The sequence below is a fragment of the Sorex araneus genome, chromosome 5 (genome assembly GCF_027595985.1).
Source record: "Sorex araneus isolate mSorAra2 chromosome 5, mSorAra2.pri, whole genome shotgun sequence".
Classification (NCBI taxonomy): Eukaryota; Metazoa; Chordata; class Mammalia; order Eulipotyphla; family Soricidae; genus Sorex; species Sorex araneus.
The window spans coordinates 116976403-116999334 of NC_073306.1; the positions used below are offsets into that span (position 1 = coordinate 116976403).

The 22932-nt window shown below is 56.4% G+C and overlaps 1 protein-coding gene across 1 annotated transcript; it reads left to right on the top strand.

Moving 5' to 3' along the window:
• The first annotated feature begins 867 nt into the window (after positions 1–867).
• BPIFB4 (BPI fold containing family B member 4) lies at positions 868–21913 on the top strand. Its single transcript, XM_055140499.1, has 16 exons — positions 868–973; positions 2059–2121; positions 2800–3304; positions 4134–4238; positions 4981–5124; positions 7197–7260; positions 7680–7740; positions 8633–8724; positions 10390–10593; positions 10736–10789; positions 13468–13638; positions 14908–14975; positions 16604–16646; positions 17310–17373; positions 18227–18303; positions 21890–21913. The coding sequence occupies exons 1-16, from the start codon at positions 868–870 to the stop codon at positions 21911–21913; spliced, it is 1845 nt and encodes a 614-aa protein (XP_054996474.1).
• Positions 21914–22932: the final 1019 nt, after the last annotated feature.

A 22932-nucleotide genomic window follows, 5' to 3' on the forward strand; every position in this document is an offset into this window, starting at 1 on the left:
GGAAAAGGGAGCAGGTGCAGAAGTGGGGGGCGGGGAGTCAGGCGACATTCTCAGTGTGACCCAGACAGCAGCTTGTCTTGAGCTGGTTCTCCGAGAATTGTGTCAGGGTAGACAGGGCGGAGGGAGTGGGAGGCGTGGGCAAGGGCATGGAGGAAGCAAAGTAAGGTCACCCTCAAGTGCTCCACCCGCCAGCCTCCCAACACATCACCCCATGTGGGGACCTGAAACAGGAGTCCCCAGATGTCAGCAACCGCTGTTGTTTACGGGGCGTTTGGTGTATGCCAGACCCGACAGGCAGGAGGTGGGGCAGCAGAGGTGCCCAGGGAGGGTCCCTTGCCTGAGAGTTAGAACCCAGAGGGCTCTTGCCCTGGGCTCTGGGTCTGCAATGCAGGATGTAGAACTGCCTTGTCCCCAGGGTGACGGTTGGCTGGCGGGGCCACGGCAGATGATGGAGAGATGGGAAGCAGGTTAGAAGGACGGACGGGTCCAGGGAGGGATGGAGAGGGGGAGAGAGGGACAGATGAGCAGTGACTGGGGAGCTTTCCCCAATGCCTGTGCGGGGGGGCCGACAATCCACTGTTTTGTTTGCGACCCTCACGGCTCTCCGAGGTTCCACTTGAGAATTTCACCTTGGGAGCTAACCCAACATGCATGCTTTTGGGAACGTTTTGCTGGTTGGGTTGGGCGGTGTGTTTCCAGAGAGCACAGAACGTGAGCAAAGGATGTGAAGGGCTGTATCAGAATTGGGGCCCTCATGCCAGGGTTGGCGTTGGGCCCCCTTCCTTTATCTTGGGGCGTCCTCTGGCCTTGGGTGGCAGCCTGCCCTGCCATGGGGCTCACTGTCTCCCCAGCAGACGCAGCGCCAGCATGTGGACGCCGTGGCTCGTGGCCGCTCTGACCGTGGCGGCTGTGTGTGGTGCCCGCCAAGACACAAACACTGTCCTCAGAGTCACCAAAGATGTGCTGAGCAATGGTGAGTCCCGGCTGGTGGCGAGGGGGTGGCGGGGTGACAGAAGTGCAGCCTACCGTCATGCTCTCTAGCATCCTCCTCTTCACCGCCAGATTCAGCCATGTGGATTAAAAAAAAAAATTCTCCTCTCTGGGTTTTCGTTTCCCCTTATGCTTTGGACAATCATTTTCTTGAACCCCTGTGAGGTACCAGGGGTTCAAGGCTGGGGACATTTTACTGGAGTCATGAGTAAGGAGCTAGTGTCTAAGGGCCTGCTTGGGGCAGGGGTCAGCTTCCTGCAGTTCAAATGCTGACTGTGACCTTAAGTAATGACTTGAGTGCTCTGAGCCTCAGTTTCCTCAGCTGTAAAGTAGAAATAACCACAGTTTCCACCTCAAGGATAGTCAGAGGGTTAAACAAGGGCCAGTTAAGCGAGAGGAGAGAGGTGAGCATCGTTCCTGGACTGCAGGAGGCCTTGTTCTTGGGTCCGCACTCCTGTCGTCTCACAAAAGTGAGCATACTCCCGGGCCTGACTCTCAGGAGAATGAAAACGAAGATCATTTCTACCTGAGAGGCAAAACCTTCGTTACCCGGGGGGTGGGGGGGACAATAATCCGGGTAATAATCCGGCCCTAACCTTCCCTGGGATCAACAGGGCGAATGCACGGGGAATGGAGTTTTCTCTCTTTCTCTCTCTCCTCTCTCTTTATAAAAAATATGCCTGGCCTGGTAGTGCTTTATGCCTACTCCTGGCTCAGGACCTGCTCCCGGCAGTGCTCTGTGTGTGGCTGGGGGTCTCAGCAGGGCTTCCTGTATGTCGTGCGTGAGCTCCGGTCAGTCCGTGGAGCTCTCGGGGGGGGGGGGGGGGTGGGGGTGGAGGGGGTATTGTTGTTGCTGTTGCTGTTGTTGTTATTTTTTAAATGATGAAGCATGGAGCACTGGCGGGGGGGGGGGGCGAGGAGGACCACGGACCCCAGCCCGGCTGGAAAGCTAGCCAGAGCTCGAGCGGGCCGGGTCTCCCCGCCCTAAGACCCCGTCGGTCACTGCTGGGGAGAGAGGGGTGGCTGGGGGGGGCGAGGCGGCCCTGACCCCCCCTCTGCTCCCCGCAGCCATCTCGGGCACCCTGCAGCAGAGTGACGCCCTGCGCTCGGCCCTGAGAGAGGTGCCCATGGGTAAAGCCGGTGGGGACGGTGGCGGGCCGCTCCTGGGGGGGCTGCTCGGTGGAGGCGGAGGTGGAGGGGGAGGCCTTCTGGGGGGCCTGCTTGGTGGTGGGGGCGGAGGGGGCGACGACTTATTGGGGGGAGTCGGCGGAGGCTTACTGGGTGGCGGCGGTGGCGGGGGGCTCCTGGGCGGTGGCAGCAGTAGTGAGAGCTCGTGGGGGGGCGGTGGTAGTAGTGGCGGGGGGCTCCTGGGGGGCAGCGGTGGGCTTCTGGGGGGTGGCGGCAGTCATGGCGGGGGGCTCCTGGGAGGCAGCGGTGGTGGTCTATTGGGGGGTGGCAGCAGTGGTGGTGGGGGGCTCCTGGGGGGCAGCGGTGGTGGCCTGTTGGGGGGTGGCGGCAGTCATGGTGGCGGGGGGCTTCTGGGGGGCAGCGGTGGTGGTCTATTGGGGGGTGGCGGCAGTGGTGGTGGGGGGCTTCTGGGGGGCAGCGGTGGTGGTCTATTGGGGGGTGGCAGCAGTGGTGGCGGGGGGCTCCTGGGGGGCAGCGGTGGTGGCCTGTTGGGGGGTGGCGGCAGTCATGGTGGCGGGCTGCTGGGTGGTGGCGGCGGTGGTCTCCTGGGCGGCGGTGGTGGTCTCCTGGGCGGCGGCCGGCACCGCTACGACGACTACAGACGTGCTGAATTCCCCCGAGGTGTCGGTGGCGTTCCTTACAATGACTTCCACGTCCGCAACCCCCCCCCTAAGTACACCAATGGCTACCAGCTCGGGGGGAATTACAAGTACGGGCACATCGAGGCCAACGACAACACAGCCCAGCTGGGGGGCAAATACCGGTACGGTGAGATCCTCGAGTCCGACGGCAGCGTCAGGGACCTCCGGAGTGGCCAGAACGAGTATGCCGCCCACAGGGGCCACGGGCGGTATAGGTCAGCGGAAGGTACGGGCACCGTGGGCCGGCTTCACCGGCGAGAGCTGCGACCGGGAGAGCTTCCGCCCGGCCTGGCCACCGGGGCACTGGGCCCAGGTGGTTTGCTGGGCACCAACGGCATGCTGGCGGCGGATGGCATCTTGGCGGGCCAAGGTGGCCTGCTCGGCGGAGGTGGTCTCCTTGGTGACGGAGGACTTCTTGGAGGAGGAGGCGTCCTGGGCGTGCTCGGTGAGGGCGGCATCATCAGCACCGTGCAGGGCATCACAGGGTAAGGAGGGGCCAGGCTGCCCCGGGCAAGCCCCCTCAGTGCACCTACAAACAGAGGCGCCTTCCCCTCAAGAGGCCTGGGGTGGGGGAGGGGCAGTTGTCAGGCTCTAAGTCCCAAGCGGTGTGGTTTGGGGGCGCTTCCATACACATCCTGGGATCTGAGTCCCCACCCAAGTCTTTGTTCCCCTGTGTGGTAGTGAGTCTTTCTTTTCTGCCTTAGTTTCCCTTATCTGCAGAACCTCCATAGCTGGAATATTCAAGCCACAGAATTGGAGAATTTAAATCTCTGCATCTGTTAACCCTCTCATCCCCGAGATCCACTCCCAGAACAGTTATTTAGGGTTTCCACTAGGATGACCGTGGGGTGGCCTCAGGGCCCTGATCCCAAGGACCTGTGGCCCACGGCCACACTCCCTATTCTCCCGGGATCTGCAGTCTGGGGGTGGCATGGAAGCTAGTGGTCAGGGACAGTGCAGAGGGGGTCCTGGAGAAACGAGGGTGTGCATACGGGGAGAAGGGGAGGTGGGCTTCCTGGAGGGAGAGGACAGTGGGCAGGTGTCAGGGGAACCAGGCGGAAGGAGAGGAATAAGCAGCAGGAAGGGCCTCTTGACGGGAAACAGAGCCTCCCGAGGGAACCCCCGGGGCGTAAGGGGGCAAGGCAGGGCTGTGGTTCTGGCAGCATCTCTGTTTTCCAAACTCTCGTCACTAGCTTTGGGTCTCTGCGGAGTCGGGAGCCGGGTGGGGTGCAGAATGGAGAAGTGAGGTGGGGGACCCCCGGGGTGAGCTGGGGCACGCGGGGTGGCCGGCTCTGACCACTACCTCCCGTGCAGGCTGCGCATCGTGGAGCTGACTCTGCCCCGGGTGTCCGTGCGGCTCCTGCCGGGCGTGGGTGTCTACCTGAGCCTGTACACGCGTGTGGCTATCAACGGGAAGAGGTGCGTGCCCTGGGCGCTGGGTCCCCAGGCCCCGTCCTGGCTGGGAATGCTTGGGCAGGTGGGGTCCCTCCTCTCCACTGCAGCTTCCTGTCCACCAAGACCTAACGGGGCTCCAGTGTGGGCAGGGCTGGCCCCTGGGGCTCCGCTTGCCGCCCTGTGTGGTGAGGGCTCTCGGGAGCACTCAGATTCAGATGGAGCACTCAGCAATTCAGATTCCATCTGAATCCCCTCTTCCAAGCACTGTGACCCTGGGCTAGTCCTCTAGCCTGGGTGAGCCGTAGGGTCTTTCCCTGAGGGCCATTGGTCACTTCCATTCCCGGGTGGACACAGGGCAGGACAGCAGAGACATGCGACCCTGAGTGTCCGGATATGGCTGGCGCTGGGAGGGCCCTGGAGGATGCACATGCCCAGGGTGTATGCCCAAGAGACGAGGCCGTCTGCACCCAGCTGGATGTGTGCCGGACAGTCAGAAGTGACCCCTGTCCCGGCCCCTGCAGCACTCCTCATGGGGGACAGAGAGCCGAACCTGTGTCCCCAGGGGCCATGGAAGCCTGTTGGTTTGGGGGTGCCAGTCATGAAGGGTGACAACGGGTGACATGTTCGAGAAGGCAGCAGGTCCACCCAGAGGAAGGTCTGACCCAGAGGGCCCTGTTTCTGATCACTGGCCCCTGTTTCCAAGACCTCCTGGCGGTGAGGGAGGGGGTGTCTGACCCATTGCCCCTGGCCCCATGACCCTTCACAGCTTGATCGGCTTCCTGGACATCGCGGTGGAGGTGAACATCACGGCCAAGGTCAGGCTGACCATGGACCGCACCGGCTACCCGAGGCTGGTGATTGAGCGGTGTGACACCCTCCTGGGGGGCATCAAGGTCAAGCTGCTGCGAGGGTGAGGACTAGTGGGTAGGGGGGTCACGGGGGGGGGTTGGGCTGACCTGGCACCCCCTCCCCCCAGCTAAGTGCTCATCCTCTTCCTCGCTGGGAAACTTTGGGGCACCTCTGCAGCCCCCCCCCCACAAGCCCTCGCTCACCAGCTGGGACGTGGGGGTGACTGAAGGTGCAGGGAAATGTTCTAAGACATGTTAGTAAGTCTGAAGTCTTATTAGGACTTTTTTTTTTTTTTGCTTTTTGGGTCACACCCGGTGATGCACAGGGGTTACTCCTGGCTCTGCACTCAGGAATTACTCCTGGCGGTGCTCAGGGACCATATGGGATGCTGGGATTAGAACCCGGGTCGGCTGCATGCAAGGCAAACGCCCTACCCACTGTGCTATCACTCCAGCCCCCTTATTAGGACTTCTTCTCAAGAAGTTCTTGGTAGGGCTGGAGAGACAGTACGGAGGATTAGGCGCTTGCCTTGCACACGCCCGGCCTGGGTTCAGCCATGTGGTTCAGCCACGTGCCATATGGTCCCCTGAGCACTGACAGGTGGAGCCCCCACACCCTAAAAAAAAAAGGTTTTTGCTTTGTTAAACTAGGCCAGCTAGGTGTGGGGTTGGGAGGGACAGAAGCAGAGATGCACGGCGGTAGGGGAAGGGGATCTTGTCGGGGAGGGCTCCTCAGTGGTCTTCTGGAGGCCAGGGTGGGGGGACCCTTCCGGAGAGGCCAAATGGGCTGCATGGGCCCTGTGGTGCTGGGACTCCTTAGGTCACACTGGAGGCGCTCAGGGTCTGCCAGGCCTCTACAGGGCAGATCCTGGGGGACCACGTGGTGCTGGGGATTGACCAGCACTTGGATCCCCGCACTGTCTCCAGCCACGGGAGAGGGATGTTCTAAGGACTTTAGTCGTTGACTGCCGGGCACACTCTATTGGAGTAGTCCCACGTTGCCTCATCTTGTCCTCACTGCGGGGACTTGGGAAACTTAATACTCGGGATCGAGTCTGTCTGTCTGTCCAGCTATGTGTTTTGTCTGTGCATCAGTGACCTCTCTCCTCTCTGAATGAATTGGCTAGAAGGATTAGATTAGAGCTGGGTGATACATTTAGAACTTCATATGGAGGCATTCTAGACCTCAGTTGTTTGGTCCTTAGAAGGACCACTGCACGCCCCATCTTTTCTGCTTCTCTCTTGGGGACCAACGAGCACATTTCACTTTGTTTATATTTATTTTGACTTTTTGGGTTATACCTGGTGATGCTCAGGGGTCACTCCTGGCTCTGCACTCAGGAATCACTCCTGGCGGTGCTCAGGGGGCCTCATGGGATGCAGGGAATCAAATTCAGGTTGGCCGCATGCAAGGCAAACGCCCTCCCCGCTGGACTATGGCTCCAGCCCCCAATGAGCACATTTCATGGGCCATCATCACCCCTTTCTTCTCTCCCACACACATACATTGAGCTCTCACGATAGGCTAGTATCGTGCTAGGTGCATGGGTGACGTGATGTGCTCAGTTTCCCTTTGGGGAGATTACACCGAGCTGTAACGCACAGCCCTCAGGTGGGGAGAGGAGCAGGAGGGGATGAATTCTGCAGTTGAACATCAGGCACCTTCCAACCTGGACCTGTCCCATTATAGAGCTCAGAAAAAAAGTTGTTTATTGAATGAGTGGATGGATGGATGGATGGGTAGATGGGTAGATGAATGAATTGGTGAATGGATGAATAAATGGGTAGGTGGATGAATAGATAAATGAACGGATAGATGAATAGGTGGATGGATGAGTGGTAGATGGATAGTTGCATGGATGGATGGATGGATGGATGAGTAAATGGACAGGTATGTGGATGAATGGATCAGATGGATGTATGAACGGATAGACGGATAGAGGGATGGATGGATGAAAATACAGTTTTCCTGGGTAGCCGCCAACCACGTTTAGGGTGAAGCTGCACAGTCTTCCAGCTTCCAGAACAATCTTTCATCATTCAAGGGCTCTCACACTTCAGTCAGAACTTGGGTTCGAGACCCCAACTCTGGGCAGGAGGACAAGCCCCTCTCACCCCAGTGCTCTCTCCGTAGGCTTCTGCCCAACCTTGTGGACAACTTAGTGAACAGAGTCCTGGCCAACGTCCTCCCTGACTTGGTGAGCACCTCTTCTGGGGGCGGGGGGGCAGACTTTCCCTGGGCCCGGGGCCCCCAACCAGCTTCATTCTATGGGCCTGCAGGGGTCTGGTGGGTTGGGGATGCCAGCAGGCTGAAGCAGGTCCTCGAGGGTCTTGGAAGAGGCCCGAGGGACAGAGGAACAGATGAGTGAAAGGAGAGGAAGCGGAGACGGTCCTGCTGGCTGGTCAGGCGCCCCAGCTCAGGCGTGCACTCACCCTTCCCCCAGCGCCAGTGTTCCCATCTGTAAAATGGGAGTCCCGAGGACCTTTCCTGAGGTGGTGGGAGGCCAGCACCAAGCAGAGCACGAGCGGAGAGTAGCAACCCGGGGCGATCCCTGTCCCCACGCCCTGCGCCCCCAGCCACACACTGTACCCTCTCCCTGCCGTCTCTCCCCTCCAGCTCTGCCCCATCGTGGACGTGGTGCTGGGACTTGTCAACGACCAGCTGGGTCTCGTGGACTGTAAGTCCTGGGTGCTGCCCGATCTCGCCAGCCGTGGAGACACTCCGTGGACTTAGCTCTCGGGCTGGCCCGTGTGGCGGGAGAGGGCCCTTCTGCCTTTCCCTCTTGACACCACCCCCACTGTCCCTTCCGGACCAGGAGGCTGGCCTTGCTCAGCCTGGCTGCCCCGGGGCTGAAGAAACTCTCCCCGGGCTGCCCCCGCTCAAGTGAGGGCTCAGCTTTGGCCACCCAGGGCCACAGAGCCAGCAGCGCAGGGGGGAGGAGTCAGTCCAGGGCCTGCAGGACCCCCACGTCAGCTGAGTCTGGGGTCCGAGGGTGCCTTCCGGAAGGCAAGCCCATTCCGTGGGGCTGGGAGTGTGTGCCCTGCGAGGTGCACAACCTCGACATCCGTCCAGGGCGGTGCTCCCCGAGGGTGCTCCCCTCCCCCTCCTCTCCAGGCAGTTTGAGGATGGCTTTCTCACGCAGGGCAGTTGGCCAGGGAGGGAGAGCACAGAAGGAGGCAGCACTGGGCACCAGCAGTCTGGGCTACACTAGATCCAACTTAGCACCGTCTTGCGGAACCCTGAAATGTGTTCCCTGGTGCATACCACCTCAGGGTTTACAAAGCTTATCGGTAGCCAGGACTTCCTTGCCTGGACCCTTCCTTCCAGTAGTGTCCAGGAGTTCCATGAAGCCCATTGGACAGAGGGGAAAACTGAGGTTCAGAGAGGTGCAGTGTCATGGGTGAGGTCACACAGTGAGCAGGGGGCAGAGGTGGGATTTGAACCTGGAACTCAGGTTCTTTCCATGGTGACTGAAGCTGCCCATCGCTGCACTACTATGCTCTGGGCCCGTGGAGGGGAGGCATCTGGACAGATGTTGGCCTCTCCGTGACCCCCATCTTCGCTTGCAGCTCTGATTCCTCTGGGGATACTGGGGAGTGTGCAGTATACGTTCTCCAGTCTTCCGCTTGTGACCGGGGAATTTCTGGAGTTGGACCTCAATGTGAGTGCCGGGCCCCGGGGCTTGGGGAGGTGGCTGCTTCCCCAGGGGCAAGGGCATGAGATTCCCCACCCCACCCCCACCCACGGTGTTTGCTAAGATCCTGGGGGGCAGCGTTTCAGCAAGAGTCTTTCCTCTTTAATGATCGGAGACCTCCTAGTGTTAGAAGCACCACCACAGCCAGCACCTCCGGGATGCCTCACCCCGTGCTAGGCACATCCTCAGTGTCTTATGTGTGTGATCCTGCCCAACTCCATATGTGGTAGGCGTGCTCAGCAGGAAAACCAAGGCATGGAGAGGTTAAGTCACATCCTCAAGGTCACACAGCATCTGAACGTGAGCCTGGAATCTGAACCCAGACAAGCTGGCCCAAGGCTGCTACCAAGGGCTGGGGTTTGCTGGAGAAGGAAGTGCCTCTGGCCAGCAGAGGCCTCGGGCCCTGGCATGCCGGCTGGTCTCCACGGCAGAAACATGCCCACCGAGGCCGGTTTCAGATTTACTGATTGCCAAGGTAAATCGGGAGATGCGGACCCGGCTCTTCTGAGCAAGTATGGGCTGATGTCCAGCGCACCACTGCACCTGGCCCTGGCTCTGGGTGGCTCCCGAACGCTCGTCCCCTGGCCACGTGTCTCCCCTCCCCCACCGGATCAGGTTCAGGACACAAGTGCACCTCCATCTGCTCATTACACGGCACAGCGCACACACGTGTACCGTCACACACACCCTGACGTTTCACCACTAGTCAGCTCACAGATGTTTGCCGTGTGGTTCTGTGTGCCGGGCTCTGAGCGAGGGCTGGGGTGCGGTGGGGAGCGAGGGGTGTCCTCTGGCCAAAGGGAAAGTTGCGATTTTGCGGAGAGGAGAGGCCAACCCAGGATCCCTCAATCAATACATATGGCTATAGATGATGAGCACTGTGAAAGGGAGTTCTGGGCTATGAGAGCCAAAGGGAGGACAGGAACCAGGGATGTTACAGAGGCTTCCTGGAGCATGTGACTTGCAATGAGAACTTTCCATGAGGGCCTGCAGCAAGAGAAGGCGGGGGAGAGGGAAAGGGCGTGGGGAGGACCAAGGTGAGGGTGCAGAGGTGGTGGCAGGTGAAGGGGTCAGAGATAGACCACACAGAGGCTTGTAGGAGAGGACTCCGACCTTTAAAGAGCAGGTCACCAGTGTCTACTGCATGGGTGCTAACTCTCTAGCAGACACGCTAACTCATTTTAAGAGGACATGCTAGCGCACTCTAGCGACATGCTAACTCACTCTAGCGACATGCTAACTTACTCTAGCAGACACACTAACTCACTCTAGAGGACACGCTAACTCACTCAAGTGGACATGCTGACTCAACTCTAGCGGACACGCTAACTCACTCTAGCAGACACGCTAACACGCCTCTCGCCAGCAGGCCGAGGGGAAAGGATTCATGTCCCACACTTTAAAATGCCAGGCGAGAGCCACGATGGCGATCACGGGCAACTGTCAGTGGGGTCAGCCGGAGTGTCACCCGTGACTCCCTGCCTGGCGGGGGCGCCCTTGTGGCACTGCCTCCGTCTGGCCCACAGTGGGTGTAGCCAGGAACACTCCTGGGGGGAGTCAGGGCCTGACCCAGCCGGCCCCAGGCTCCCCCCCGAACCCCTCCCTGCGAGCACCTTCCCCTTGCTCCCCCAGACTCTGGTTGGGGAGGCCGGAGGAGATCTCATCGACTACCCCCTGGGGCGGCCGCAAGTGAGCCCCAAGCAGAAGATGCCGGACCTGCCCCCCATGGGCGACAACACCAACTCCCAGCTGGCCATCTCTGCCAACTTCCTGGGCTCAGTGCTGACCCTCCTGCAGAAGCAAGGGGCCCTGAACATTGACATCACGGATGGCACAGTGAGTGGCCCCCCCACCCCCCGCCACACACGCACTGCGAAGGGGGCAGGTTTGACTATCAGCAGCTCCCCAGGGTCCCCCCCTGGTCCCTGTGGCCTGGGGGAAATGGCGAAATTTCACCAGCCTTCCTTCTCTCCTGCAGTTTGACGATCTGCCTCCACTGACCACGTCCACCCTGGGCGCCCTGATCCCCAAGGTATGTACAAGCCGGGGGCGGGGTGGACCCCAGGGAGCCTCAGCTTGGGAGCCAGTTGAGAGGGGGCTTCCCATCCTTGGGAGGGAGACTCTGGCACCCCCTCATTGTCTCAGTGTCCTGATGAAGGCGGAAGGATCCGGGGGCCCTCAGGGAGCCGCCCACTAGCCTGTTCTCGTCCGGGCCAGGGCAGGAGTTTGTAACACTCTGAGCCCCGGCTGCGGACACCTGCCCCACAGGTGCTGGGAGGGTAGTAGGGCTGGGGGTGGGGGAGGACACACCCAGGGCACGGAGCTAATGGGTGAGACTGGAACTTTCCAGGAGACACAAGACTCTGAGTCCTCACGGCTGGTTCTGTCTCACCTGGAAAGTGGGCGTCATGATCCCTATCATCCCAGGGGGGGCTGTCGGACTGGGCCGTCGGGAGGGGTCTGGCCCCGGCACAGAGCAGCCATAAATGTTGTTCCTATTCTATTTTTTTTCTTTTTTTCTTTTTGGGTCACACTCAGAGATGCACTGGGGGTTACTCCTGGCTCTGCACTCAGGAATTACTCCTGGCGGTGCTCAGGGGACCATATGGGATGCTGGGACTCAAACCCGGGTCGCCTGCGTGCAAGGCAGATGCCCCACCCGCTGTGCTATCGCTCCAGCCCCTTGATCCTGTTCTTGTGCACAGGAGCAAATCCCTGCTAAGAAGAGAGCGAGTGCGCTTCTGTGTGCCTCTCGGACCCTGGTTCTCATCCCTTTACTCTGTGCCTAGCAGGGAAGTGCACCTTCTGTAGCATTCTAGAGGCATGAAAGCGGCTATCATCCTCAGCCGTCTTAGAAGAAAAAGTTTCTTTTCTCCAGGGCCTGTTTAGAGCTAGGAGGAACCCAGACGGGGAGAGGGGATGGCGTCTGGGCAGGGCCGCTGCTGCCCTCCTGTGACTGAACGCTGCATGGCAGGAGCTAGGGGCAGTACCAGTGCAGGTGGGCCCCTGGGTGCTATATGAACTGGACTGCCCTTAAACATTTATGAGGACAGTTCCAGAAACCTCTATTTAGTCCCAATCATCCCACTCAGGGGGACAGGAGGAATAAGCACACCAACTAAAGCTCAGGCAGGAGGCACAGGTGGGCTGGAGCAGAAGACTTGGGGCTTGATAGGGTGCTAGGTCGGCCTGCGGGGGGGGGGGCGGCGGGGGTTTGGGCTGGACACAGAGCAATGTCCCTTGGGAATTAGGCCCCGGTGGAATCCCCAGAGGTATCTGGTCTCCTGTTGTGATGGGGAGAGAATTTGAGGTGCTTCTAAAAGAAAGGTGCTGTTTATTTTTGAAAATTCTGTATATGGGGGTGGGAGTGATTAGGAAACCAGCACCCCCCCCACCCCACCTCCCCAGAGAAATAGGCTGGAAATTCTCCTGGAAAAATCAGGACACCAAACCACTGGTTTGTTGAAAGCCACTTTGCTAGGTGGATTCGCTGAGTTGGCCAGATTTGCTGATGGATCAAGGGTTTGTGTAAAAAAGATTTTTTAAAGGAATGGATTCTTAGAAAAGGCCCCTGGGCTGCATTTCTTTCAAAACTAACATCGTGTGTTGGAATTATGTGTGTGAGAAGCCATCATTAAACAGCACTATGAATCACAAAGCCTCAACCGATAAAATCTGGAAACCACTGACAATAATAAAACCAACATCGTAGGGTTCCCCATATATTGTTTATTTGATAAATTTAAGAAAAACATTCCTTAAAGTAAATTAGGGTCAAATTGGTTATTTAGCAAATATGGGAGATGGATCATTCGGTGATTTGTCCCTTTAGTAAATTGGCCTTTGGGGGAATCACTTTGTGGCATGCAGACACTCCTCATCCCCCATAGGTTTATGGGGACCCTGGTGAATCCAGGCTGGGGGGCAGCTGTGCCCCACTCCATTGCTTCATGGAGACGCCCACTGTGTGGTCATTCTTGCTCCAGGTTGGGTGTCCAGAGTTGGCGGGAGAGGGGCGGGCCCGTGCTTGACTCACAGGCCTGGGCTGGGGCCTCCACTCAGCTGCTGGCTAGGTCAGTTGACTTGGCCTTTCCTCCTGTGACCTGGAGGAAGAGTTCCCCCCGTCTCTCTCTCTTGTTTTTTTTTTTTTTGCTTTTTGGGTCACACCCGGCGTTGCACAGGGGTTACTCCTGACTCATACACTCAGGAATTACTCCTGACGGTGCTCAGGGGACCATAGGGGATGCTGAGAATCGAACCCAGGTTGGCCGCGTGCAAGGCAAACGCCCTGCCTGCTGTGCTATCACTCCAGCCCCTGAGTCCCTTCTCTTATGAGCACATCCCCGGTGTCTGGGCTGCCTCTCACTGGCTGGCACTTGGAGCAGCGCCACGTGTGGTGCGTTAGGGTAAAGCTTTGCTGACTCCACCACCTGAACCTCACAGTGGCAGGATGTGCATGGCCCGGAGTGGCAGCCGGTGTCCTGTCCCCCTGGCGGTATTCCGTCTGCCTGCTGCTTGCAGGCTCCAGCTGCAAACAGCTGGATGAGGCTGTTTAGATGAGGAGTTTTAGGAACCACCCTTTAGCCTTAGCAGGCCCTGCCAGCTCCACCCAGCTGTGCTGTGCATACCCAGGTGTCCGAGGACCCCTCGGCACCTTCTTCTCCCGGTTATGGAGCATCCGGTTCACCCTAACCCTGTCGTGGTCCCCAGGTGTTCCAGCAGTACCCCGAATCCCGCCCACTCGTCATCAGGATCCAGGTTCCAAACCCACCCACAGTGACTCTGCAGAAGGACAACGCGATTGTGAAAGTGTTTGCCACGGCCGAGGTCACCGTCTCGAACCCCAATGACGTGGAGACCACCATCTGCCTCATCGATGCAGTGAGTGTCTGGGGAGTAGCCACGGCTTTCCTGGAGTCTGCAGACCCCTTTCCCGGCCCCCGGTCACCTTGGTCACTGCGAGCTCGCCTGAGAGGCCAGATGGGCTGGCTGGAACAGGGGCTTTGGCACTGCCAGCTGAGCCCGCTCGACGAGTCTGTCCTCTGGGCCCGGCCTGGTCTTCCACCACGGGGGGACAAAGGCAGGGCCAGGCCTGTCACTCTGTGGGTCCATCCATGGGCTGGTTCTCAGTCCCTTTGGCTCTACAGCGTGGCCGGTGGCAGAGCCGGCCTTCGCCCTGCACCCAGTGGGGCTTAGCAAGTGCCTTCTCCATGGCATGCTTTCAACAGGGTGCAGAGAAGGACAGTGCCCGAGCTCTCGTCCCTGGTACCTGGCTGGTATTAACCGCAGATAAAACCATTTCTACAATGATTTCCTAGAGTGAAATCCTCTGGCAATCATGTTCCTCCCCTGCTCAAGATTTTCTTTCAATCCCGAAGCAAAAGCCAGCCTCTTACCCAGGTCCACGAGCCCTTCCTGGCCACTCCTGTCTCTCGAAAGTGTTGGGCCCTGTGGTCTTGACCCACATTCTCCCCTCACCTGAAGTGTTCTTCCCTGCTACCTCCTTTCTCTCCTCCCTTCCCTCTCTGCTTGAATATCAGCCCCTCAGAAACCTTGCCGGACCACCCGCCCATGCCTCTTTGCCCACCTGGCCCATCCATCCTGGGCTCAGGCGTCTGTTTAAGTGCTCAGGCACGGGGGGCCTGCCGGGTCTGACCAGGTGCCATCCAAGCTCTCAGAACATCCTCACTGCCCCAATCTTGGTCGTTGTCATATCGCCTGAACTTGTTGGCGTCCTCTATTCTGGGCAGAAGCAGGGAGGGACAAGAGGGTTCAGAGGGCAGAGGGCTGAATCTGGACTGAATCTCCAGGGATGGGGAGTTCCAATGGGGAGAGACAGTGGCACCCGGTGCCACCTGCACTGGCTCACCTGAAGTGGGTCCCCCTGGCTCAGGTCCCCCCACACCCCCTGACACTGTCCACCCTCCTGACTTGGTATTCGATGATTGTCATTCTGAGAAACGCCCACTCTGCCCGTGCCCATGGAGCTGGCAGAAAGCCGCACGCCAGCCATGCCGCTCTCAGTCTTGCCTCAGATGCTGAGTGTAGGTTACGCTCAGGCTCTGCTTTGGGAAAGGGCATTTGCCCAAGCGCTTGAGGACACCCCAGCCCAGCCATGGCCTGACCGTCCCTCTCCTTCCTTCCCTCCAGGACACGGAGCTCTTGGCCACCTTTTCCGTGGAGGGAGATAAACTCATGATCGACGCCAAGCTGGACAAGTAAGGGGCAGGGGGTGGTTTGCAGTCGGGCTCCTGCTCCTCGGGAAGGCTTCTTTGGGGAGGTACCCCCTGGCATGGTGAGCTGGCAGGAAGAGCTAAGGCACAGAAAAGGCGAAATGAGCTTCTGACTGCCCAGAGCCCTGGCATGAGCCGGTGGGCGAAGCCGTGTGTTTCACACACAGAGACCACAGCCAACCAGTCGTTTCACTGTCGAGGATGGAGCCCAGCTCCACACAGGGACTTTGGGACTTTACCTGCTCACCCTGTCTGGCTCGCTCTGGTCCTGCGGACCCAGGCCAACTGCGTTTCCATTTTATTAACTTATTGGTTCGGGGGTCACACCAGGTGTGCTCAGGGGCTATTTCTGGTTCTGGCTCAGGGTCTGTTCTGCAGTTGGTTCAGTGATCAGGAGAGGCAGAGGATCAAACCCGGGGCTCCTGGGTGCAAAGCATGTGCTCCAGCCGGTTGGCACATCTCCCTGAGCCTCCACCCCCACTTCAAAGAGGATAATACTGAAGTTCAGGGGTGATTTTACTCACTCAGGACCTGTGGGCTGATCTCCAAGGATTGGTGACAAGCACAGACCTGGGAGCAGCGTAGTCTGGGGTCGAATCCCAGCAACGACCCCAGACAGGCTGGTGGCCGACGCCAAGTGACTCTGTCCCCAGAAATTCAGTTCTCTCCTCTGGAGAAGAGAACAGTCATTCTCCTCTCACAGGACTCACGAGGCTAGCAGTAATAACAGTTAGGGGTTGGGTCCTTTTTATGTGCCACGCATTGAGTTGAACCCTCAAGGTGCTGAAATCCACGAAACTTCAACACCTGTGGACGTAAGTGCCATATTAGGAGCCTTCGCTTCCAAGCTGAGACGAGTCTGGAGGTGAAACTCCCAGCCATGCCTCACTGCTGGAGAGTGTTCACAGATAATTCACGAATACGGCCCCCGTGAGAGGAGCTGCTCAGCATCTGATGCTGGTCAGAGATCCAGGGCTGACCAGGAGCCAGAAGCTCTGCCTGGCGGGCAAGCCTGGTCTGGCCTCTCTCTCTGGTCAGAGCACAGATGCGCAGGTGAGGCCCGGATGCAGGGAGACTGAGGCATGGTCAAGCCTTGCGCCTGAGCCCCAGATATTCCCACTGCGAATAGCACAACAGCCAGAGCTGTGGGCCGGCTCAGGACTGAGTCCTGGGCTCTCCCGTCTGCCGTGGGCCCATGACCCCTGGGGCTCGGCTCCCTCCTGGCCAGGACTAGCAGCCATCGCGTGTCAGGCTTGCTGCTAAGGCTGGGCTCAAGGTCAGCCTTACTGACCTCACTGAGTTCTTGCAGCTACCCCACTTTGCAGAGGAGGAAATGGAAGCAGACAGGGTTAAGTATTTTGTCCTGGAACACACCGCTAGAAGGTAGCGGTGGCATAGCTCCCATTCAAGCTGAGTGTAGATGGTGGAGTCATGGTTTGGGATTGGCCTGCTGGGTCAGGGCAACCGTAGGTGGGCTGCATTATTCTTGGGACATCTCCGCAGCCCCAGAAGGAGGCAGTCTCCCGAAGAGTGATGGGACTCCTGTGGGCTTGTTGAACTGTGAGTCTCTTACCGAGTTCACTGCTTCTAATGGGCTGTTTTCTTGATCTCAGGACCAGCCTCAACCTCAGAACCTCAAATGTGGGCAATTTTGATGTGAGTACCAAGCCCAGGCCCCAGGGCAAGATCTTGGGGTGGCAGCCCCGGTGCAGGTGGCGGGGACTTGGGGAGCCGTGAAGTCCACCTGTCTGTATCAGCACTCTCAGGCCTGCGTCACAGCAGGAGGCCCACCAGGTCCCGGCTGGGCTCAGGGCGCCCTCTGCGCTGTCCATGGTGCTGCCTGTTTTAACTCCCCGCTGGTGTGGAGAAAAGGGGCTGCCCAGTCCTTTCTGGTTGGAGGTGGGACCTTTGCCACTTGGTGACACACAACCCCAGGGGCCGGCACGTCAGGCTCTTATCCCAGCTGGAGTTGGTTGGCATTGCCCAAGCTTAGTGGAAGGCATGGATCTGGAGTGAGCCGCTCTAGACCTCCCGGAGTGGAACTGAGCTTCTTAGTCCCTGCCTCACCGGATGCCACATGCCAGCACTCCAGGTCTGTCTCAGCATCACTCAGCTCCAGAGCCAGTGGACCGGATGTGCCTGGAGTGGTTCATTTGCTGGGGTGCTGGAGTCCCAGAGGCTTTGACCACCGGCTCTTGTGTTTCCCCAGAGCCTTTCCCTGCCCCACAAAGCCTTTATCTGCTCAAGGAAGGGATGACTCAAGGAGCTCTTGAGATCTAAGCCAACCCAAGGTCCAGTTAACTTCTTCTTCCCCTCCAGGTTGGCCTCATGGAGATGCTGGTCGGGAAGATTTTTGACCTGGCATTTATGCCTTCGATGAACGGTGAGAGCTGGTGCCCAGGGGAGGAGCTTGGCTGAACGAGGTGGACATGGGAGGAGAGAGATAGGGACTCAGTCCCAGTTTGGTCACAGAGAGGTGGTGTTACCCTGACGGCAAGTCTAATTTCACTACCACCATGCAATTTACCATTCTCCAAAGGGAGAGGTTGCATTAGATCCATGATTTCCAAAGTGGTTTCTCTAGAATAAGACTCCCACAATATACACTGAGGAAAGGGTTCTGTGGCCAAGGGAGTTCTGGAAGTGTCGAATATATTTCTCTGGGGGGTGCTTTGCTATGTCCTTGGCTCTCTGAGAAGATCTGCCGGAGCCAGGAAGTCTGCCAGTCTCCCCACCATCCCTTCCCTCCTTGTCGCCCCTCTTGTGTCTTTATTTCCTGAACACTAATCTTCAGGTCTGAAGAGACTGTCTCTAACCCCCAGCGATGTGCCTGGTGGCGATCACGTGTTGGGTGTCTCTGCATCCTTGCCCAAGCACCTGTGCTCTCTCTCCATGGGATGACGCTGGGGATACAGCTCTTGCCTGCTGGGGGCTGTGACAGAGACAAGGACAGATCACTAATATTTTGTGATTTCTGTAGCAGAGGGGTTCTGGAGGAGCAGCTGGAGCTCAGAGTTGCTTGGTCCATGGTTTAAAAAGCCTCACTGAGGAAGGTGACACACAGCAGTCTCAGGGAAGGCTCAGAACTCAGCAAGCAGGCAGAGGGCCTGTGCTTTGGGCAGGACCAATGACATGGACGAAGGCCTTCCAGGCAGTCTTCTTGCGAACACTAGTGGCTTCCTTAAGGCTGGTATCTCTTGGCCCCTGTGACCTCACTCCACTGGTTATTTTCACAGCAATGCTGGGCTCTGGTGTCCCTCTCCCCAAAATCCTCAACATTGACTTCAGCCATGCAGACATCGATGTCTTAGAGGTAAGGATAAATGGAATTTGATTCTGTTGTTTTTTTTTAAACCCAGACACTGTGAGAAGGCGTAGGGAGGGGAGGGAAGGGCTGGGAGCAGAAGGAAGGATGGGGCTCAAGAAAATAGAAAGTTTTAAACGTAGATTTTCACTTCCATGAGGTCATTTAGTTCTCATGACAGATGTGATGACCTATATCTTACAGATGGGAATACTGAGCAGCTAGGAGCTTTCCTAGAGTGGAAGGATGGTGTGATTTATTGGAAAGATGGAAGTTATGAGCCTACTGTATTCCAGTGGGTGGAGACTGAGCAGTGAGTAAAACATGCAGGCTTCTAAGTCTTGCCATGCTCATGCAGGCAAAGGGACTTTGGTAAATAATCCAGAAGTAACTGCTAATTATAGATACGATGGGTGCCTTGTAATGCAGATGAAGGGGAGGTCTTGTTTCTACTAAGGAAAAACACACATGTGCTCAGTATCTGAAATTTGGAAAATACAGGAAACTTTAGACAAACACAGGTTTATTATCCTAGATGTATTTGCTACCCAGAAATGAACAGTGTGAACTGTTTGTGGTTTTTTTTTAAAATTCTTTTAAAAAATTTTATTGAATCACCATGAGATAGTTACAAGCCTCCATGTTTGGGTTACAATCACACAATGATCAAACACCCATCCCTCCACCAGTGCACATTCCCCACCACTGATATCCCCAGTATATCCCCCTTTCCCACCCTCCCCCTGCCTCCATGGCAGACAATATTCCCCATACTCTCTTTCTACTTTTGGGCATTATGGCTTGCAACACAGACACTGAGAGGTCATCATGTTTGGTGGTCTTTTAATTCTAATCTTTCTTTAAAATTTATTTTATATTTTTCTGGACCACACCCAGTGATGCTCAGGGGTTACTCCTGGTTTTGAACTCAAGAATTACTTCTGGCAGTACTCAGGGTCCATATGGGATGCTGGGGATTGAACCTGGGGTGGCCACATGCAAAACAAACACTAGTACTATCACTCCAGTCCCTTAAAAAACCTTAAAAACAAGATTTTAATCAAGGAATTAGGAATTAGTGGAGTCTTATAGTTAAAGAGTGACACTGGAACCCTAAAACCTGCTTCAAATCCTGCTTGCCTATTTCCAGCTGGGTGACCCTGGGGAATGGGAGTGACTTAACTTCAATGAGTGACAGTTTTCTCTGCTCTGAAAAGGGGCTGATCATAGAAGGCACCTGTAGAAGTGACTTTAGGACACAATGAGATTGTGCGTGTATTGTGTATCGCCCTCAGCAAAGAGTAAACAACCTAGAAGTATCCATTATTATTCGTGTGTCTTCCTTATAATAAAGTATGCTCCTGTGGACATGGTGGTGTCCAAATTGTTTCTGGATTCAGTAGTTTGTTCCTTGAAGCATATTCCCAGAAGGGGAATGAATGGAACTTGGCCCCAGGTGGGTGATTTCCTTTCTTGAAGCTGGTCCCATTTGCTCTGCCATTAGTGGTGGCCAGAGAGCCCAGTGCCACTCTCAGGGGACCAGCCATCATTTGTACCTGGGCGTCAAGGGGAGAGCAGTCAAGGAGGTGGATGGGCACTGTGGGTGCAGCCAGCTGGCAGGCTCTTGAGCAGCTCTGGGGGGCCTACCTTGGTCCCACCCCAAGCATCTGCAGGACCTTAGCACTCACTGCACCAGAAAAGAGGGATTAGGACTGGAGAGATAGTACCGTGGTTTCCTTGCATGCCCTTAACCCAGGTTTTGATCCCCAGCACCCTATATGGTAGCTAGGAGTGATTCCTGAGTACAGAGCCAGGAGGAAGCCTGGAGCCCTGCCTGATGTGGTACCAAATTTCAAAACAAAACACAAAAAAAAATGGGGATAGCCAAAAATGGGGTTGGCACAAACTTGAGCATTATAATTTCTGCCATTGATCAAGCACGTACAGTGTCCTTTGCATAATTTATATGTACATGGGCCTTTTGGTAGCCCTGGTTGATGTTTGCTTTCACATCGTGGGTGGGGTTTGGCACTGAGTCTCGGAGAGAGAAAGTTGCTTGTCCAAGTCAGCCAGCCAGTGAAAGATGGGGTTTGCACTGAAATCATCGAGGCAACTCAGACCCGTGGTTCTTAGCAAAGATGTACCACAATTTCCCACTCCAACTGGGAGTCCTCTGAAATGACTGGGGACGAGGGACTGGAGCAACAGCACAATGGGTAAGACACTTGCTGTGATTGAGGCCTATCCAGGTTTCATACATGGTACCTCTCTAGTCCCCTGAGTCCAGCCAGGAGCGATCCTGGAATGCAGAGCCAGGAGTAAACCCTGACCACCATCAGGTGTGATTCGTCATCCCTCCCACCCGCTCCAATTAGTGGGGGCGAATTTCTTTTTCCTGAACTCGAGTATTTCATTTCAACATATATGTGATTTCAGTATAGACCAACCACCATTTATGTCTGTGTTATACTCCACTCAGAGAATAGAATAAATCATGCAGTTTCTTGGTTTGGTGGTGCCGAGGGTCAAAATCAGGCTCTCACACTCCTATCACTGAGCCACCTCCCCCCACCCCCACAGCCTCCTCCTCCTTGTGTCTTATGACCTTGACACTCCCGGTGACCCTGGCTCCCTTTGTAAGGCATCCCTCAGTTGGCTTTGACTGATGGTTTCTTGGGAGCAAACGAGGCAGGAACATGTCCAAAAGAGTATTGCCCTCTGAGTCAGGGTGTGGGGGTCAATATTTTATTCCTGGAGACTCTGCCTCTGAGATGTTGACTGGAGCCTATGGCCAAGGTGGGTCCTTCCAGGTGCCTCCAGGGTTCAGTTCCGACTTTCCCTTTTGTCATTAGTGAATACCTCATGGGGACCCACTTTGGAGCTACTTAAATATCCGGTTTCACATTTTCTCCCACGAATTCTGGCTTTCATTAACGGCTCTTGCCTTCATTAATGGCTCTTGCCTGCAATAGTTATTAATGTGATGCTCACTTGAGGGTATTTTCTGTTTCTCTAATTCCCTCTGTATTGATTAGGTGGAAGTCAACTTGGAGGAGAAACCGGTCTGTCTCCCCCTTATCTATTTGTTCAATTGTTAATATCAATACAGATGCAAATGTTTCAGTTTTAGTTATTTTGTTGTGTTTTTTTTCTTTTTCTTTTTTTTTGCTTTTTTGATCACACCCGGCGATGCACAGGGGTTACTCCTGGCTCTGCACTCAGGAATCACCCCTGGCGGTGATCAGGGGACCATATGGGATGCTGGGAATCAAACCCGGGTTGGCTGCGTGCAAGGCAAATGCCCTACCCGCTATGCTATTGCTCCAGCCCTGTTGTGGTCTTTTTAAAATGACAAAACTGGAGTTTGGAACACTGTGGAGAGGGCGTGGGCTTCTCTTATCTGAGGAGGAAGGAAAAGGGGCAGGAAGGATCTTGGCGCAATGCTCCAAGTGCTCCGTGAGGACAGGCTAACAGCATGGCCAGGGTGATCCTGGTGTCCCTGTGACCCCTTGCAGCGCCATCTGCAGGGCCTGAGCAGCACTGCACCGGCTGACGCTGGAGCCCACCTAATGGATACTCTCTTCTGTCCCCCAAGGACCTTCTGGTGCTGAGCACCTGAGAGATGAAGGCGCAGATGCTTCTGGAAGCAGCCAGAATGAGCCCTGGAGAGATATGCCGGGACCTGCTCCCCAGCTCCACCTGTCTTCAGCCCCCACAACAGCCCTCCACCCCCGTCCTCTTCTCACCGGACCCAGCCCAGGAAAGGACCCAGCTACGGCCCCCATTGGCAAATCCACTCAACCACACTCAGCCCCCAGCCGGCCCCCAGCAGGGGGAGGGGGTGACCCAGAGGACCAAAGATTCAGCCCCCAAGTGGACTCCACGCTACGAAAACTCCGCACTTTCAATAAAAGATTCCACTTTCCCTGCAGTTGGGGTGAATCTCTGGGGGTCGGGGAATTCTTCCACCAGTGTCCGTGGCCCAGGGCCCCTGGGGGCTTCTCTCTGGCCAGATGGAGGGTGGCTCTATTCAAGGTTGAAAAACGGCAGGGGCTGGGGAGACAGCCCAGGGACTAGGGCACACACCTACATATGCCCAACCGGGTTCCACTCCAGACACCACAGGTGCCTTGCATGCAGCCAACCCAGGTTGGATCCCTGGCATTCCTCACAGCCCTCTGAGCACCGCCAGGAGTAATTCCTGAGTGCAGAGCCAGAAGTAACTTCTGAGCATCGTCGGTATGACCCAAAAAAGCAAGAAAAAAAATTTCAAAAGGGAGAACGAGATCCTCATAAAGTAGGAGAAAGCAATTAAGTGCCCAGAGGTGAGCCCTGAGCTGAGGGGGCAAAACGGTTTTCTCCACAAACTGCCCCAGCTTGGGCTGAAGGTTACTGCTAGAGCAGGGTGTCAGAGAGAAGGACTTTTAGTCTTTGGGGGGTTCTTTGGCCCCCACCAGCCCCAGCCTTCTGAGGGTATCATTTCTGGTCAGCAGTAGTGTACAGTCAGGATCTGGTTTTTATCCTGAGCTCATAGCAGGGCTGAATTTCCAGAAGAGACTTTTTTAATATTTAAAACTAAATTTTAAAAAATTGAATCTCGATGAGATACGCAATTACAAAGTTGTTCATGACTGGATT

Excerpts from the sequence above, each read along its gene's own strand:
- BPIFB4 (XM_055140499.1), top strand. The coding sequence starts at position 868 with ATGTGGACGCCGTGGCTCGTGGCCGCTCTGACCGTGGCGGCTGTGTGT. Across the intron at positions 7,261-7,679 it reads CCAACGTCCTCCCTGACTTG|CTCTGCCCCATCGTGGACGT; the intron begins GTGAGCACCTCT and ends TCTCCCCTCCAG. Across the intron at positions 13,639-14,907 it reads CCATCTGCCTCATCGATGCA|GACACGGAGCTCTTGGCCAC; the intron begins GTGAGTGTCTGG and ends CCTTCCCTCCAG.